Source organism: Sminthopsis crassicaudata, chromosome 4, assembly GCF_048593235.1.
Source record: "Sminthopsis crassicaudata isolate SCR6 chromosome 4, ASM4859323v1, whole genome shotgun sequence".
Lineage (NCBI taxonomy): Eukaryota > Metazoa > Chordata > Mammalia > Dasyuromorphia > Dasyuridae > Sminthopsis > Sminthopsis crassicaudata.
This window is the reverse complement of record NC_133620.1, coordinates 31,748,734-31,765,853: the sequence shown is the minus strand read 5'-3', so window position 1 is coordinate 31,765,853 and position 17,120 is coordinate 31,748,734. Positions and strand designations below refer to the sequence as shown.

Genomic DNA, 17,120 nt, shown 5'->3' with positions numbered 1-17,120 from the left:
AAGAAACACTTGGGCAATGAGTGTAAGCTGTTTGCATTTTTGTTTTTCTTCCCAGGTTATTTTTACCTTCTGAATCCAATTCTCCCTGTGCCACAAGAGAACTGTTTGGTTCTACACTTATATATTGTATCTAGGATATACTATAATATATTTAACATGTATAAGACTGCTTGCCATCTAGGGGAGAAAGGTGGAGGGAGGGAAGGGAAAAGTCGGAACAGAAGTGAGTGCAAGGGATAATGTTGTAAAAAAAAAAAAATTACCCAGGCATATGTTCTGTCAATAAAAAGTTATAATTAAAAAAAAAAAAAAGATGTTCATACATCTCCAGAAAAGGAACTATGGGGACTTAATGTGAATCACAACATAATATTTTCACCTTTTTGTTGTTTGCTTGCTTTTTTTCTTTCTCAATTTTTTTTCTTTTTGAACTGATTTTTCTTGTGCAGTATTGTGGAAATGTACATATTTAACTATGTTGGATTACTTGCTGTCTAGAGGAGGAGAAAGGGAGAGAGAAAAATTTGTAACACAAGGGTTTTTTTTTCCTTTTTAAAAATATATTTTATTTTTCCCAATTAAATGCTAAACAATTTTTAACAGTTTAAGTTTTGAGTCCTAAATTTTATCTTCTTTCCTTCCCATCCCCCTCTCTGAAACAGTAAAGAATCAGATATAAGTTTTATATATACATACAAATACATATCTATATACATCTCTCTCTATAGATGTATATATACATATATATACATATATGTATATATGTACGTATACACAGGAAGTAAAGGAGAAGGAAGAAACTGCCACAGACTCGCCACCTACTGACCTTCCTTCTCCTTGTCTCCTCCAAAGTGACTCTGGCTTGTCTTACTTCACCCCCTAATCCCTCCTACAATTATCTGTATACACCAAAAGATTGAGCCAGCACAGAATAGTGAGAAGGGCCATTTTCCAAGCATATGCTAATAAAGTATTATCCAATAGGTAATTAGCCTTAAGTGCTCAGTTGTCTGATTCCGGTGCAGAGTTTCAGCCCTTTACAACCAACATCTCTGCTGCCTACTATAACCCAGAACTCTGGAAACAGAGGAACTTATTAGCACAAGAGCCACTGATAGGGCAGAGAATTCTCACCTTTTAGATTGGTGCTCTGTGTTCTATATCAAACTGACTCTTCATTATTTGAAATTGCTGAAATCATATTTCTTTTTTTTTTTAATTAATTAATTAATTAATTAATTTTATAATATTATCCGTTGTATTCATTTTTCCAAATTATCCCTTCCCTCCCTCTACTCCCTCCCCCCGATGACAGGTAATCCCATACATTTTACATGTGTTACAATATAACCTAGATACAATATATGTATGTAAATACCATTTTCTTGTTGCACATTAAGTATTAGCTTCCGAAGGCATAAGTAACCTGGGTAGATAGACAGTAGTGCTAACAATTTACATTTACTTCCCAGTGTTCCTTCTCTGGGTGTAGTTATTTCTGTCCATCATTGATCAAATGGAAGTGAGTTGGATCTTCTTTATGTTGAAGATATCCACTTCCATCAGAACACATCCTCATACAGCATTGAAGTGTACAGCGATCTTCTGGTTCTGTTCATTTCACTCAGCATCAGTTGATGTAAGTCTCTCCAAGCCTCTCTGTATTCCTCCTGCTGGTCATTTCTTACAGAGCAATAATATTCCATAACCTTCATATACCATAATTTACCCAACCATTCTCCAATTGATGGGCATCCATTCATCTTCCAGTTTCTAGCTATGACAAAAAGAGCTGCCACTGAAATCATATTTCTTTTAAAATGTTCTATATCAGACTCCTTCCTTCACTTAACTCATGTTACTAATATTTTGGTACACTGAAATAATCTCAGAAACACAGTCCATTAGGAATTTTCAAAGTATCTTAAAAAGAAACTTTTATATTTTATCACAGAGTTGTATATTCATCAGACAAAAGCATAAAAAACTATGAAGAAGAAATCCTGAGAAAGAAGTTACATGGGGACAGGTTACAGCAGGAAACCCTGAGTATTCATGTAAATTCTGGAAAGTATGCCAAAAGCGATGGATGGTCAACCCCTTCCCAAAGGAGTATGACAAAGCTTCAAGATGGAAATTTGATTGGTTCCTCTCTCACTGAAGACTGTCAAGTTCCAGAAGAAACCAATGATAATGGGGACAGCTTGTCTTTTATAGGTGGGAATTTTTGGTGGATTATCTCTAGAAAACATGTTAATATAATTTGTAAAAAAAAAAAATTAATAAATAGAACATTTTCAGTTATTCAAGGTACTAAGTAGGTAATAGGTAATCCAGAAACATAATTTTCAGCCATTTAAACCTTCACATAAACTACCTAATTGACAAAGTTTTTTATCAGAGTTGTTTTTAGGTAGAATTAATTTGTTGAGCTTGCTAGAGTTTTTTTTTTTTTTTAAACTTTCCCAGTGTCCAGTAATAATAAAAATGAACTGCAGTTATCAACCTAGCAAAAGATAGGTAAGTGATAACATAAAATAATACAAATGATAACACAGAAAGGGAAATCTTTGACTCAAATAAAGTACTACTAGTTTTCCAGTTTTAACTTTCCTTGTAAAACTATTCTTTGACTTGTTAATCCAAGTCTCCCATGTTGATATATATTCTTGAAGTTCCTCATCTCTTATCCAGCCAGCTACCAAATCCTTTTGATTTTACCTCCCCATCCTTCAAAAGCCAAGGTCAAGTTGTATATTTCTTCCATATGATAGCCCTTCACATACTTAATTGCAACTTTGATTCCCCCCCCTTAAGTTTTTTTATTTTACAGGCTAAACATTCTAATTTTCTTCATCAGTCCTTTTTTGGCATAGTCTTGTCACAGTGGAATAAAGAAACCAAATTTCACCCAAATGAATATATATTCCCTAAGGAAACAAACTTTCTTAAATAGACTTTTTATATAAATTCAATCAGGCTACAGAGCAAACAACTTAGAGGACTCACCGTGGACTAATTTGAGAGAGTTACGTGTCACCAAAGAAACCAAGAAAATTCAGTACTCTTCTTGTACCCTGGTAACCCACTCCTAATATCCATTTAATCAACAATTTTATCTTGAGTCCTAGATGAACCACGTGGTAGTCTGGTTCCTAGAAAACTTTTCCCTTGTATATTCTGGAATAGGTTTTGTTCTTGGGAAGAGAGAGGTTCAGTTTGGTTGGATTGAAGAGTAATATCTAAGGTAGTCATTGAGATAGGCTCAAGCAAGGTTGTGAAGGGCCTTCAGGAGTTTAGATTTGATCCTGGAGTAAGAGAAATATGGAGTTTTCCGAGTAAGGTAATGCCACAACCAGATTTGTTTTTACAGAAAATCACTTTGGCAGAAATGGAAAGAGTTTGAAGTAGGGAGACCAATTAGGAAACTATTGCAAGGAAGGACTTGAGCTAAATGAATAACTAAATGGATGCCTAGAGAAGCATTAGGAGAGAGTAGTAGGAAACGTATTGTGGGGAAAAATAGCGAAGTTTGGCAAATAATTGGAGTGCAGCAAGGATGATGCTGACATTACAAACCTAGAAGGCAGGAAGAATGGTGGGGCCTCCGAAATAGGAATTTGGAAGAAGGGCAGATTTGAGGAGAAAGGCATTAAGACTAGGTTCTCCAAATGTAGGTTGGAATTCAGAGATGGGACACAGCTTGTGTCTTAGGCTCATAGTACATACAGAATCAAAGAATAATGATAAAGCAGATGACCCAGTGGCAACACTTCCTGGGGATGGATAGGTTAACACGCATTAATAATATTGGATTTTCACAAGTGGTATAAAAAACTTTTTAAAAAAAACGTGGAAAAGGAAGTAGCTTAGTACATAGCAAAACTAAAAGATCCTATATGCCCTGAGTGTTGCATTGCTGTCTCCCTCAGCATAGATTTTTGAGAGAGTATTCCTAAGAAAATTTCTTAGAGTGGGTTTGGATTCATTTCTATAAATCTGGAGTAACTGTTGGCTTTACTTTCTGCATAATTTCTAATGGTTATCCCACAATCTAACTTTTAGTCTAGTAGCTTTTTGTCCCCCTGACTATCCAGAAAATTTCACATTCAGACTAGAAATTAATTTCATGTCTTTGTAAACATAATCATTTCCTCTTGTAGATACAGGAATAGTTGTTTTTTCCTTGAAGTTTTTCAGAGAGCCCAGATAATTTCTTAACTCCTCCTCCTCCCCCAGTAATATTTCTCCCAACCATGATTAGCTGCTGTACATGGCCTTCTGACAGTCTCATCCTTGCTGCAAGACAACGTTTACATTGAACCCCCAGGAAGAATTTTGACTATTCTTCCCAGCTTTGATGGGGGCCATTGGGTAAAGAGGCATCCCGGACGTAGTGAGTGAATACCAGCTGTGGAGGCTGACTGCTTGAGCTTCAGCTGAAGTTTATTCTTCGTGGGCAAATCACTTTGGGGGTAGAATAGGGGTCTGCTATTGAGACGATCATGTAAAATTAACATGTAAACTGCTTTGTAAAATTATATGAACTGCAAGGACACATGATATAAGTATGAGCTGTTTTTTTTTTTAATCAAAATATAATTATCAACTACTTATTGTATTCTGGGCATTATACCAGAAACTACAGAAATGTCCTGAAGACTGAAATATAGCAACTAGCAAGCACTAAGCTAAACTCATAATAGATCCTCTAGTTTTAAAAATTGAGATGATAATAAAATTAAACATGCTACTTTACAAAGGTTGTAAGAATGTAAGAATATGTAGAAAGTGCTTTTATAAACCTTGAAGCACTACAGAATGTCAGCTGTTATCATAACAGCTATTTTATTCCTCTCTGAGAGATGCTGATCTCTTGAATGAAGTGGGGAACCAGAAGGAATTTAGCACAGAAAGAAGATATGGAAGATTGAACGCTACATAGCTTCTTGTCAAATCAGTTGTTCATAGAGCAATTTTGTTTAGTTTGACATAGTCATAGCATCATAGGATTTAGGATTCAGTGGTGAAAGGGCCCTTTGAAATACTTGAGCTAACTTTATTATTTTATAGATGAGAAGTCAGACATTGAAAGTCATACCCCAGAATATCACACATTAAAGTATAAAAACATTCTAATGGTGAAATATAAATTACTTTTTAAATCATATTCTTTTTATTCATTCTCTTATGGTATTTATGCTATTTTTGCTTGACTAGTAAAGATAACTGCGAATTCAAGTTACCCCCCCCCAAAAAAAAAAACCTCATTGTTAGTCAATTGTAAAAAAAAAAAAAAAAATCAGCTGCTTAAAATTAGTAAATTTAGTAAACTGGTTTGTTTGTTTGTTTTTGCAGACAGTTCTGACCTGGAACCTGCATCTGAGTTAGGAGAAGATTTGTTGAAACTTTATAGGAAGCATTGGTGCCCAGATATTGCTATCTGTACTGATGGGAAAAGTTTTCAAGCCCATAAGTAAGTAAAATAATAATCAATTTAAGGTTTATACAGCATTATTTCCTTAATTATCAAATAAGTAATAATTTTGATTATAGGAACAACTAGGTAGTACAGTGGATAGAACCCTGGGTTTAGAGTTAAAAAGGATTCATCTTTCATGAGTTCAAATCTGACCTCAGACATTTAGTAGCTGTTTGACTCTGGGGAACTCATTTCACCTTATTTGCTTCAGTTTCCTCATTTGTCAAATGAGTTGGAGAAGAAAATGACCAACCACTCCAGTATCTTTGCCAAGAAAAACCCAAAATGGGATCACAAAGAGTTGCCCATGATTGAAAAGATAATAACAGAAAACCTTGGTTATGCATACCAAAGTATATATATATATGGTATATATATACCCAGTTGGAAAAAATTATACAACTTTTCAGCATCGAAAGCTTAAGTACAGTTAACTCTTTGAATTGAAACCAATTTTTTTTTAAATTTAAAATGTTTATTGCTATCTTTTATTTTTATATCACTGTCATTTGTACATGCCTCCTTCCTCTTTCCCTACTCAAAAAACTATTACTTTTAAGGAAGAATAAGGAGAATTGGGGGGAACCACACGATAGAACTTGCCAGTCTTAAAACATGAGTCTGATGATGTATGTATGCAAAGCCCTGGAGAGCGTCTTTCCCTGCTGCTTTCAAGAGGGCATCTCAAGGTGGGCCCCGTGCCTACTTCTCTGTTGTTCCTTCCATTGTCGCAGCTATGTAAGGGTTTCCTTTCATTTCAGTTTGAACTCTTCATTTCTTTCTTATAGCATGGTAATATACACTAATGTTTATATACCACATCTTAATTATTCCCTAAGGAAAGGTCCTACTTTGTTTCCACTTCTTTGTTACACAAAAAGTACTTCGTTGTGCACCATGTGGAGCCTTTCTTTCTGCCTTTGACTTTCTTCAGAAAGAAACAGCTTGGAGCTTATTGTTAAATTTTCAGTGTGAGCATGTGTGTCTCAGGAATCTAACCAGAGTTAGAAGGATGGTTTTGTTGATCAAAATGATGGAGAAAATATTGATTATGCAGATTAAACATTAAAGTGCGTGGATATTTTTTTCCCAGAGACTTAGTTGTTAAATTCCTAAGGCATCTGTACTTACAATCAACATACCTACTTACAATCAACATACCTCTGTGGAAATGTGATCCAATCAGGGAAGATATTCTTCTATGCAAGGATAACAGATCAAGGACTCCTCCTTCACCCTCCCAGCCCTCCATCCCTGTTACCCCATGTTAGCCTATCTTCTGTGACTATGACTTGTTTCTTCCCATAAATTAACTATTGAACTTCTGTTCAATGTTCTAAAAGCCTTTCTCAGGTTCATTTAATGTGGTATGTATATTAGTGAAGTTTTCTGTTGGTCAGTTTTCATTCTCAGGAAAGGACTTTTCCTTTTTCTCATCATGTGTTTTTTATGGGATCTTTTGCACTCATAAGAATTTTCGTGCATCATGTCTCATATGTGATTTATTGCACCTGCTCATGCCTATTTATGTCTCTTTATTGTTCATCAATTGAACCTCAGCTTCAAATCTTATGAGACTGTAGTATTAGACTCACAGACATCATTGGAACAATATTAGTAACATTAGGACGCTAGTTTTAGGGATATCCTTGGGATCATTAAAGGGATTATGCCACTTTCCAAAAAGTCTTCAATCTACTCTTTTTCCTGTTCAATTCTGTTCCCTGCCAAACTGTTCATTTTTAGTGGCTATCTATATTTATATGTGTAGAGATTTTATATACAATTTACATACATATGAGTTCCTAGAGTAACACTCTTGATTTATATTTGTAACAAATGATAATATTATATTTGTTATATTATTATAATCTATAATGTATATCTATTAGATTATATAATAAATGTGTCACATTATACTCTACTATATAGTATTAGTGCTATATAATGTTATATGGCATAATAATAGTCTAAATGATTATACTATATGGTGTTTGATGTACCATATATTTTGCAGTAAATCAGTTCAATATATTCATAATATACATTTTGTATGTGCATCTGATACACATATACACACAGACATAAGCACATGCACACTACATGTGATCCTGTGATCCAAATTAGGGATCTTGGTGCCACAAGCTCAGTGTCATTCATAAACAGGGTCATCTCAGAGGAGCTTTATCTTCTAGAGGGATCTCTCTTCTACTTGGACTTTGTACTATATATCTTCCATGATAGTGGTAAACACCTTTGGAAAGATTTATGCCTGATTTATGCCCTTTTGATATTAATAATCTTCAAGGTCATTGAACAAAGTCATTGCTACTGTTATATCATGTATGATTTTTACATGTGTATGAGAGATAGTGTGTTGGGAGTAAAGCCTTTAAGAGACAGTGTTTTATTGTGCCACAATTCTTTTTTTTAATAGTCAAGAAATAGATTTAATAAAATTTTGCCTTCTTTACAGTTTTCACTCAGTTGTGACCTGGTAGATAGTCTGCTGTGCAATATCATTTATGATATCTTGTTGTTTTCTTGTTCTTTTATCAAGGATATCCTTATTATGTGTGTAGATTAGTCTCATAAAAATTTGTCATGCAAATTTAAGGCAGAATTCCAGGAAGGGGCACACTGCAACACTGAGATAGCTTAGGAGGGCATGGGCAGATGCAGCCATTGATAGATCACACATGGCTTCTCCTGGCTCCACCATCCCACAGGGTCACATATTGGGTGGTAGCACAGATAAAAAGTAGGATTTGTTCTCTTGGAAGTCTCTGAACCTTAAGTGTCCTGATTTACATGAGTTTTAAGATAGAGGGTCTGCTGTGACAGCTGTCCTGTTGCTAGTGCGGTGGAGTATTCTAAAAATTAATCAGGAAATCTGACTCAAAATAAGGAAGTGGAATTACAACCATCCTGCCTCAGGCTTGCTGGAGAGTTTGATTAGCCAGTTCTAATTATTGCTGACTGAGGCAGTTTCCAGGTTCTTTCTTTTGGTTGCCTTCTTTTGGTTGCCTCCTTATGGCCATTAATTTTATATCCATTTACATTGAATTCTACAGGAAGTTGTCATAATCAGTATTGATATCCTTTTTTTCCCCCTATTTTTGACAGTAACTTGTATAAAGTGAGATTTTCAATGGTTTTTTTTTTTTTGGGGGGGGGGGTGGAAAGAATTGTTTTAATTGTTTCCCATTTATTTTCTCGTTTTTGTTTTCCAATTCTGTTTTATTTTTAAAATTTGTCAGTCTGACTCAGAAATGATTCCACATCATTAATGATCATTACTTGTCAATCAAAATATGACCAGTTTAATCTTTTGCTAGAAGCAGCTGGTGGTTGAGGGATTAGTGTCCTGGGTTTAGAGTCAGGAGGAGCTGAGTTCAGATTTAGCCTCAGACAGTTCCCTAGTTGTGTGACTTTGAGCAAATCATTTCACTCTGGTTGCCTGTCAAAAGGTTCCCCTGGAGAAGGAAATGGCAAACACTTGAGTGTCTTTGAGAAATCCCTGTGGATGGTGGGGCTAGACCTTGCAAGTGTTATCCCCCTTTTACAGATAATAAAACTAGGTGATTCAGGCAAAGTAAAGCTTGCTACCCCCCACACCACCTACTTCTTAGTTGCCTGGAGTGCCACAAGGGCCTTCTTAGTTCAGAGCTCCTGTTTAGGGTCTGGAATGATGGATCGGAGAGTGCCTTCTATGGCCAGCCACCCCAGCATGCTTCTTGCTCTCTTCACCATGCTTCTTGCTACTGACCCTAGGCCAGAGAACACTGTGCCAGATTTTTCCTGTTTACCTGTGTGGCATTTAAAAAGTTTGAGGGACAGTTTCTGGGTAATCATCTTATTAATAATGCTAGTCTTTTATTAAAATAAAAGGATTAATTATTTGGCCATCTCTCTTGGACCAAAGGCTGATGGTAGTGGGCTCACAATGTATATGTCCTTGGAAGAGTGGGTGTTCCTGAGGGTGGCAGCCAACTCTGAATAAATGAGAAGAATGAATGTTACAATGAGTGGTTAACCTATTCTGATAAAGAACAGGAGTTTGTAACTGATTATTTCATTTATGTCTAAATTGCCTTTGGGAAAGCTAGAGGAAGAATCTATGTCCCTATATGGAAGAGAATGTTAACCCTATCTGTTATCAGGCCTGTTCTCCAGAGGCTAAGCTTTGAAATGAGGGCTTTGGAAAAGGTAGTGAACTCTGGGTCTTCCCAAATCATTGATTGTTAATAATTTCTTTCACCTGCTGATAAATGCAAAAAATTGAAAAGGTGTGGGGTAAGAAAGGAAGCAGAGATATATACCTGCGACCCAAAGCCTTAGGTCATTTTTGTTTGTAAGACACAAATATTCATGTTCTCAGCATCTATATTATTATTCTGCCTACTGCTAAATTGAAACTTATTTCCAGTGTAACAGCTTCTGAGCTCTGAGGCTATTGCTGTTGAGGAAGAACAGGATCCTCTTCCCATTTATGTTCTATACCCATTCCTTGAGTTTGGCCTTTCTCACTAGGTTGTCTATCAGTTGGCAGACCAGAGTGTACAACAGCATCTGAAACTGTGATGAGGTTTTTATATGTGCAAAGTTCAACTCAGATTGGTGTTCTTACTTGTTCTGGGAAACTGAGTCTTTATGGGGAAATATATGTTATCCAGAGATCTTCTGATGAAAATAAATTTCAAGACCTGGCTTTAAATTTTCCACTTCATGGGGTCAGTTATTTTGTTTATGAATTGTCCATGCATATTACTATTCTTAAACTAGCTTCTTTACACTGTGAAGACTGTGCTTCTCCATTTATATCTTGTACATATAAATATTAAGAAAATAGGAATTAGTTTTGTTAGGCACCTAATAAAATAATTACAAAGATATGTATTATTAAAAAAAACTATTTAAAAAACCAAATAATTTCTCTTAGATTATGTGATCTTAAAGTTATAATACTATTCTCTAATATTGTAGCTATTTAAGAGTTGAATTCCTTACTTGTTTATGGAGTCCTATACAGAATCCTATAAATAACATTTTCAAACGGGAAAAAGAACATTTGTCCCAATGGAGTAAGGGGGTGCTGCAGAAGCATTGAACCCCTAAATATATTGGGATTTCAGGATTCCCCATACAACCTATCAAATATTGTGGAGTGGGGGTTTGGACCCCAAAAGTGTACTGGGATCTCGGGCTAGTACCATGAGGTATCTCAAAAAGAATTTGTAGGCTTAAACCTTCTCCAAATCGAGACAAAGGTTATATTATTAGGCCATTGACTGGTGTACTAAGTTCCCTAGAAAAACTCACAATTGATCAGGGAAAAAATACCAGTAGGCAGACTAAATCTAAAGAACTGCAGATGATTTCTGAAGGTTCCAGAGTGCTGGAAGACAAGCTAAATTCTTTAAAAAAGGAGTGTAGCTAGAGGATCACACACCTCTGACTGGAGGGCTAACCTAAAAGGATTTAGAGTTCTAAGAGGAGTTTGTAAGGAAGTGAGGTACAGCTGGGTTCTTTTATAGGAGGACAAATAACCTCCAGGGTTGACATCATAACTCAGTCTTCTGGTTTGATATTGTAAACTGTGGAATTGAGATGATTTTGTCAGTAGAGAAAGGGAACAAAAAGCCTACTAAGAAGGAAAGGTGCACTTAAAGAAATAATTGTACCAGTGCTTCTCCCTGCTTGCCTCAAGGAGTGGCATGGAGCTGCCATTTCTTATGATCTGCCCAGTTATCAAGGATCTGGGGTCCTTTATTCACCCTCATCAATACCATGGTTTCTTTAATTGTTTCATGAAATGTAAGATTATATTAGAAGACAAGAATAGATTTTTGAAAAGGATCAGGATTTGTAATTTGCTTTTTCTTTTTTAAAAATAATATTTTATTTTTCCAAATACATGCACAGATAGTTTTCAACATTCACCTTTGCAAAATTTGTTTTCTATATTTTTCTGCCTTTTTTCTCCCCACCTCCCTTTCCAAGACAGCTAGCAATCCTGTCTAGGTTAAAACATGGGCAATTCTTCTAAATACGTAATTTGACTTTTCTGAATTTAGTTAAGACTCTCTTTAAGAATTAGATTTCTTGTAATTAGTATTTGTACATAATGTTTGTAATTAATTTTAAAATGTAATTGATAGCCCTTTATTTGTTAGCATCTGTGGTTATAGCAGGAAGAACTTGTAGCCAGGACACTTGGTTGTTTCTCAGCTCCTTAGAATTTCACAGTTAGGCTGAGTAGAAACAGATCTGGCCCTGAGTGTGTGAAGTGCCCTATGGAAGAAGCCAAGGACAGTCAGTCAAAGAAAAAGATAAACAGAGGAATTGGCTTGGTAGCAAGAAGAAAGCAGCATAGCTCAGTCTTTGTTCTAGACCTTTGTTCTAGACAACAACATATCCAACAGGAAATTAATGCCCTGGGATTTAGTAAAGATAATGCCGAGCATCCATTAACCATCAGACCATCGATGTGATTGTTGACTCATTGTTGACTCAGGAGGAGGAGTTCTTACAAGATTGGAAAAGGAGAGACATCTTGATTTAGAGAGCATAAGAAAGCAAGTAGTCAAGAGTCTGAAAATTATGGGTCATTCACTGAACATAACTGAAATTACTAGGAAAACCCTAGAAAAGAGAGGGCTGAAGAACATTGTAAAAAGAAGTGGTAATTACAAAGTGCTGCCATGGCTTCCCCCAAAACTAAAACCTTTTTTTTTTTTTTTTTTTGGATAGGATTAATTACTAAGCTGTTAGATGATGGAATTGTTGTGGATATAGTTGGCCTAGATTTTATCAAAATTTTTGAGAAGGTAGCTCTTGTTTGTTATTCTTGTGTAAAGGAGAGATGTGGATTAGACAGTAATATGCTTAGATTCAGATTTTATTAGATAGTTGGACTGAAAAAATAACTGTTAATGGTGCAGGGCTAAAGTAGCAGAAAGTCTCCAGGGAAGTATCCCAGGGTACTGTGCTTGTCCTTATATTGTTTAACATTTGTATCAGTGACTTAAATAATGACATTGGTGGTATATTCATCAAACTTACAGATGACACAAATTTGGGAGAGGTGACTAAAACATTGGAGAATGTTAGGGATCCATAACATTAGGCTAAATCAAAATAAGATGAAATCCAATAGAAATGAATGGAAAGTCTTATCCTAGATGCAAAAAAATTAGCTTTAGAAGTACTACAGGAAGGTCTAGTCAAGGTGACAGGATGCAGTGTAGTGATTTTGCCTTAGCTCCTTCATATCCTCCCCTATAATAATTGATGAAGAAAGCCAGTCTGAACTCTGATTAGAAAAGTCAAGAAAAAGTCCAGGCCAGGACAAATCTGTGGACATTGGTGCTGGCCAGGAGCAGAGCACTGCAGCAGAGACAGCAATGCAGGGAAAAGCCTATGCCAACAGAGAGTAAAGGGATTCAATAGCAGAGCAGAAAGAGATCCCTGGGCCTTCATCCTAGCCCTGGCATGACCATGGGAATCACCTGGAAGCACTGCCATCCACTGCCCAATTCTGGGTCACAATTCAGAGCGGAAAGGAATGATCCTGGCTGTAAGGGAACAGGGACCTTACCCTCCCTGGTTAAGAAGCTGAGAACAAATTCCAGAACTGTAATTGTGGCTCTGAGTTCAAGAACAGAGTGTAACCTTTAGTTCTACACAGAATCTTACAGTGAAATAAAGCAGGGCAAGAGGCTAGTGGCAGAGGCCTCAGCAGTTAACTTGCCATGAAGCTGAGAACCTCCCAGCTGGCTGTGATGGAATCTACACTACGGAAACTCAATCATACACAAGCTGTCAGACCCAAACCAAATCAGGAATTTTCAGATAAGGTCAGGAAAACATTTTTCCTGGCTCCACTACTTTGGAAGCACTGAAAACTTATAGACCTCTCAGAATGAGTGGTGAAAGCAGCAGAAGATAGGTCAGACATTTCTCCAATTCCTCCAGGTGAACAGAGCCTAAATCTTTTTTTTTTTTTTTTTTTTATAAAATTTTTTTGACAGTATATATGCATGAGTAATTTTTTTAAATAACATTATCCCTTGTATTCATTTTTCCAAATTATCCCCTCCCTCCCTCTACTCCCTCCCCTAGATGACAGGCAATCCCATACATTTTACATGGAACAGAGCCTAAATCTAACACAAATGTTTAAGACAGTGGTCCTCAAACTTTTTAAGTAGGGGCCAGTTCACTGTCCCTCAGACTGTGGGAGGGCCGGACTATAGTAAAAACAAAAACACACTCTGTCTCTGCCCCTCGGCCCATTTGCCATAACCAGGCAGGCCGCATAAACGTCCACATCTGGCCTGCTGGCCCTAGTTTGAGAACCCCTGGTTAAGAACTTGGCTGGAAGACAACACAAAAAAGAATATAACAATAAAAAGTTACTGTGGTGATGGGGAAGCTTAAAACAAAACACAGAGGGGAACAGCTTAAACTTTTCTATAGGCAAAGCCTCAAAGAAAAATGCAACTGAAACAAAATATCAATAAGAAATCTTACCAGGTAAGAAAATGATTTTTTTAAAAGTGATTTTAAAAATAAAATAAGAATAGTAGAGGATATGTTGGGAAAAGAAATGAGATTAATGCAAAATTTTATGAATGGGAGATTAAGACCCCCCCCCCCCCCCCAAACAACTAAAACTCTCTGGAGTGAATGAAGGACTGTTTATTATGTTCTTGTAGGAAATGGAAGGGTCCTTATGGTGGAGGAGGCAGATAGTACAGAAGTGAGAGCATGCCTATCCTCCCTCTTTCTGTCTCTCTGTCTCTGTCTCTCTCACTATGTATCTCTATATGTCTATATGTAAATAAAGATTATATATATATATATATATATATATATATATATACATACTTATGATCTTTATTTACATATATATATATATATATTCCCTTCTCTTCCCCATCTCCCCCCCCCCCCCCCCCCCCAGGACTAGGGGTTAAGTGCCTTGCCCAGGGTTACACAACTAAGAAGTATTAATCGTCTGAGTCTACATTTGAACTCGGGTCCTCCTGACTTCAGGGCTGGTGCTCTAAACACTGCCACCTGGCTGCCCTAAAGAGCATATTTGTATTAGCCAAACCCCTCCCATGTGCATCCAGTCTCCTCCCAGTCATTCCTGATTGGTCAGTATTCTGCTGACAATATTTTTTCTCCGCCTTCTTATCTTCATAGATATGTTACTCCTTCCTTGTTTTGCATCCCATATTCAAAGATGGTGGGGAAGCTCCTCCTATGGGCTGTGTTGGTTAATATTCAGTTGGTCTATTAAGCATGCTCATTTCCTATTTGTCTTTGCCTGATTAGTTTGAACCAAATATGGGTTTGTGGGTGTAAGACTGGTTGAAAAGGATATAGGGACCTATTTCTGATTGGTTGGATCCATGAGTTAAGCAACTTTGTTAATTATCATAATTCCCAGAATTCCAGCTCTCTGTGGAAAATAAACTTTTGTGACTCCATCCTGGGGCCTATCACAATTATGAAAAGTGTTCTCAAAGACTGTTAATTAACAGTTTGATGAAAATGGGAATTTTCTTCTTCATTATTTTTGATACCAAAGTACCACCATATAGGGAAGCATACATATGCAAAATTTGTTCTGAAAAGATCTAGAAGTTTTAAGGTCACTATGAATTAGCAGTCTCACTTTTCAGGAATATTTATTTAGTTCCATTATACTCTGTCCTACTCTGGAATCTTCTTGAATAACAATACCTAGTTATGTGATCTGGAAAGCCCCTCCCCCATTCAAAGAATCTGAAAGGCCAAAATGATGATAAAACAAAGATATTTTAACTTCTAACATGATAAATACCAAAAGCTATTATTCATATATTCATATAAAGAAAATCTATTTGGAGTCTATAATAATAATAATAATAATAACAATAATAATAATGTAAGGGGTCCTTAGATCAAAAACTTTGAGAAGAACTGTTCATTCTAGAGCAGAATTAATTAGAATCACCAGAAGGAAGGTACTTCTTATGAAAGGGAACTAGGAATGAATTAAAGAAGGTAGAATTTTAGTTGGGACTTAAAGGAGGCCAGAAGAAAAAGATGTGTTGGAATTGGAAAAGCCACTGAGAATGTAGAGTCAGGAGATTGAGTGTCTTGGATGAGAAACAGCATTGTGACATTGAATTGCAGAGTATAGAAGTTGTGGAACAAGGTCTGAAAAGATTGGGATGGATGTTCAGGGGAGGGAAAGGTTATGAAGGATATTAATAGTCAGGCTGAAAGGGGTGGTTGTGTCAGGAGAGACAGGACTTGACAACTGATTGAATCTGGGGAGTGAAAGAATGAGGGATTAAAATGAGGATCTTCCATCTAACCTCCTTCCTGTCTGCCTTCCTTCCTTCTTTCTTTCCTTTCCTTCCTTTACTCCCTTCCTTCCTTCCTTCTTTTTTTCTTTCCTTCCTTCCCATCTTCCTTTCTATCCTTCTCTTCTCTTCCTTCCCTTCTTTCCTTCCCTCCCTCCCTCCTTCTTTCCTTGCCCTTTTCCCCTTGTTCCTTCCTTCTTTCCCTCCCTCCTACCTTCCTTCTCCCTCCTTTCTTTCCTTCCTTTCTTCTTCATTCCTTCTTCCTTCCCTCCCTCCCTTCTTTTCTTCCTTCCCTTCCTTCCTTCCTTCCTTCCTACCTTTCCTTCCCTCCCTTATTTCTTTCCTCTTTCCTTTCTTTCTTCCAAAAATGTTTTTACTGATATTTTCTGTTTTTTATATAAACATGATTATCCCAAGTGTCCCTCCTCCATCCTCTCCAAGAGAGCCATCCCTTTTGACAAAGCATGCTATTTAGAGTGGGGGGAAAATAGCAACAATTGATAATATATTGAAAAAGTTCCCTAACATGTGTAACATTTCTTACCTTCACTTCCTTTTGTATCCTAAATGTATTAATGTCTATGCAGAAGATTTTCAATTTTGGGTAATCAAAGTTTTATCTCTTTTATCCTTTGTAATTGCTTCTATGGACAACTAGGTCATACAGTGGATAGTGTATTGGGTCTGGAGTTAGGAAGATTCCTCTCCCTGAATTCAAATCTGGCCTCAGACTCTTCTAGCTGTGTGATCCTAGGAAAATAATTTCATCCTATTGGCCTTAGTTCCTTATCTGTAAAATGAGTAGGAGAAGGAAATGGCAAATCCCTGTAATATCTTTGCCAAGAAAACTCAAACTCTGGAGTCACAGAGAGTTGGACATGACTGAAAACAACAAAAAAATTACCTCTATTTCTTGTTTGGTTAAGAATACATATCCTACCTATAGCTATGAGTTATATGAATTGCTTGTCTTCTAATTTTTAATAACATGATCTTTAATATTAATATTGTATATCCTTTTAGAATGTATTAGAGAATGAGATGAGATATTACTCTAAACCTGATTTCTGCCAATATGCTTTCCAATTTTCCCAGCAGTTTAAAAAAAATTTTTATCAAAGAGATTTTTTTCCTAAATAATTTGTTTTCCACTTTACCATACATTTGGGTAATGAGTTCTGTTGTTTTTGAATATCCCTTGTCTAGTCTGTTTCATTGACATATCTCTTTAAATAATATTAGATGGTTTTGAAGGTTTCTGCTTTATCATGTGC

General features: G+C 36.4%; 1 protein-coding gene across 6 annotated transcripts in view; it reads left to right on the top strand.

Annotated features, from left to right (window-relative positions):
* Positions 1 to 17,120, top strand: part of BTBD8 (BTB domain containing 8) — a 116,311-nt gene that overhangs the window by 16,062 nt on the left and 83,129 nt on the right. For 3 of the 6 annotated variants that reach the window (XM_074266250.1, XM_074266248.1, XM_074266249.1), the window contains exons 3-4: positions 1,955 to 2,217; positions 5,359 to 5,476. In XM_074266250.1, the coding sequence (XP_074122351.1) occupies positions 1,955 to 2,217; positions 5,359 to 5,476 (381 nt within the window). Of the gene's footprint in view, positions 1 to 1,954; positions 2,218 to 5,358; positions 5,477 to 13,215; positions 13,460 to 13,963; positions 14,021 to 17,120 lie in introns of those variants that run through there. The other 3 variants (XM_074266251.1, XM_074266253.1, XM_074266252.1) reach the window with 2 other exon arrangements.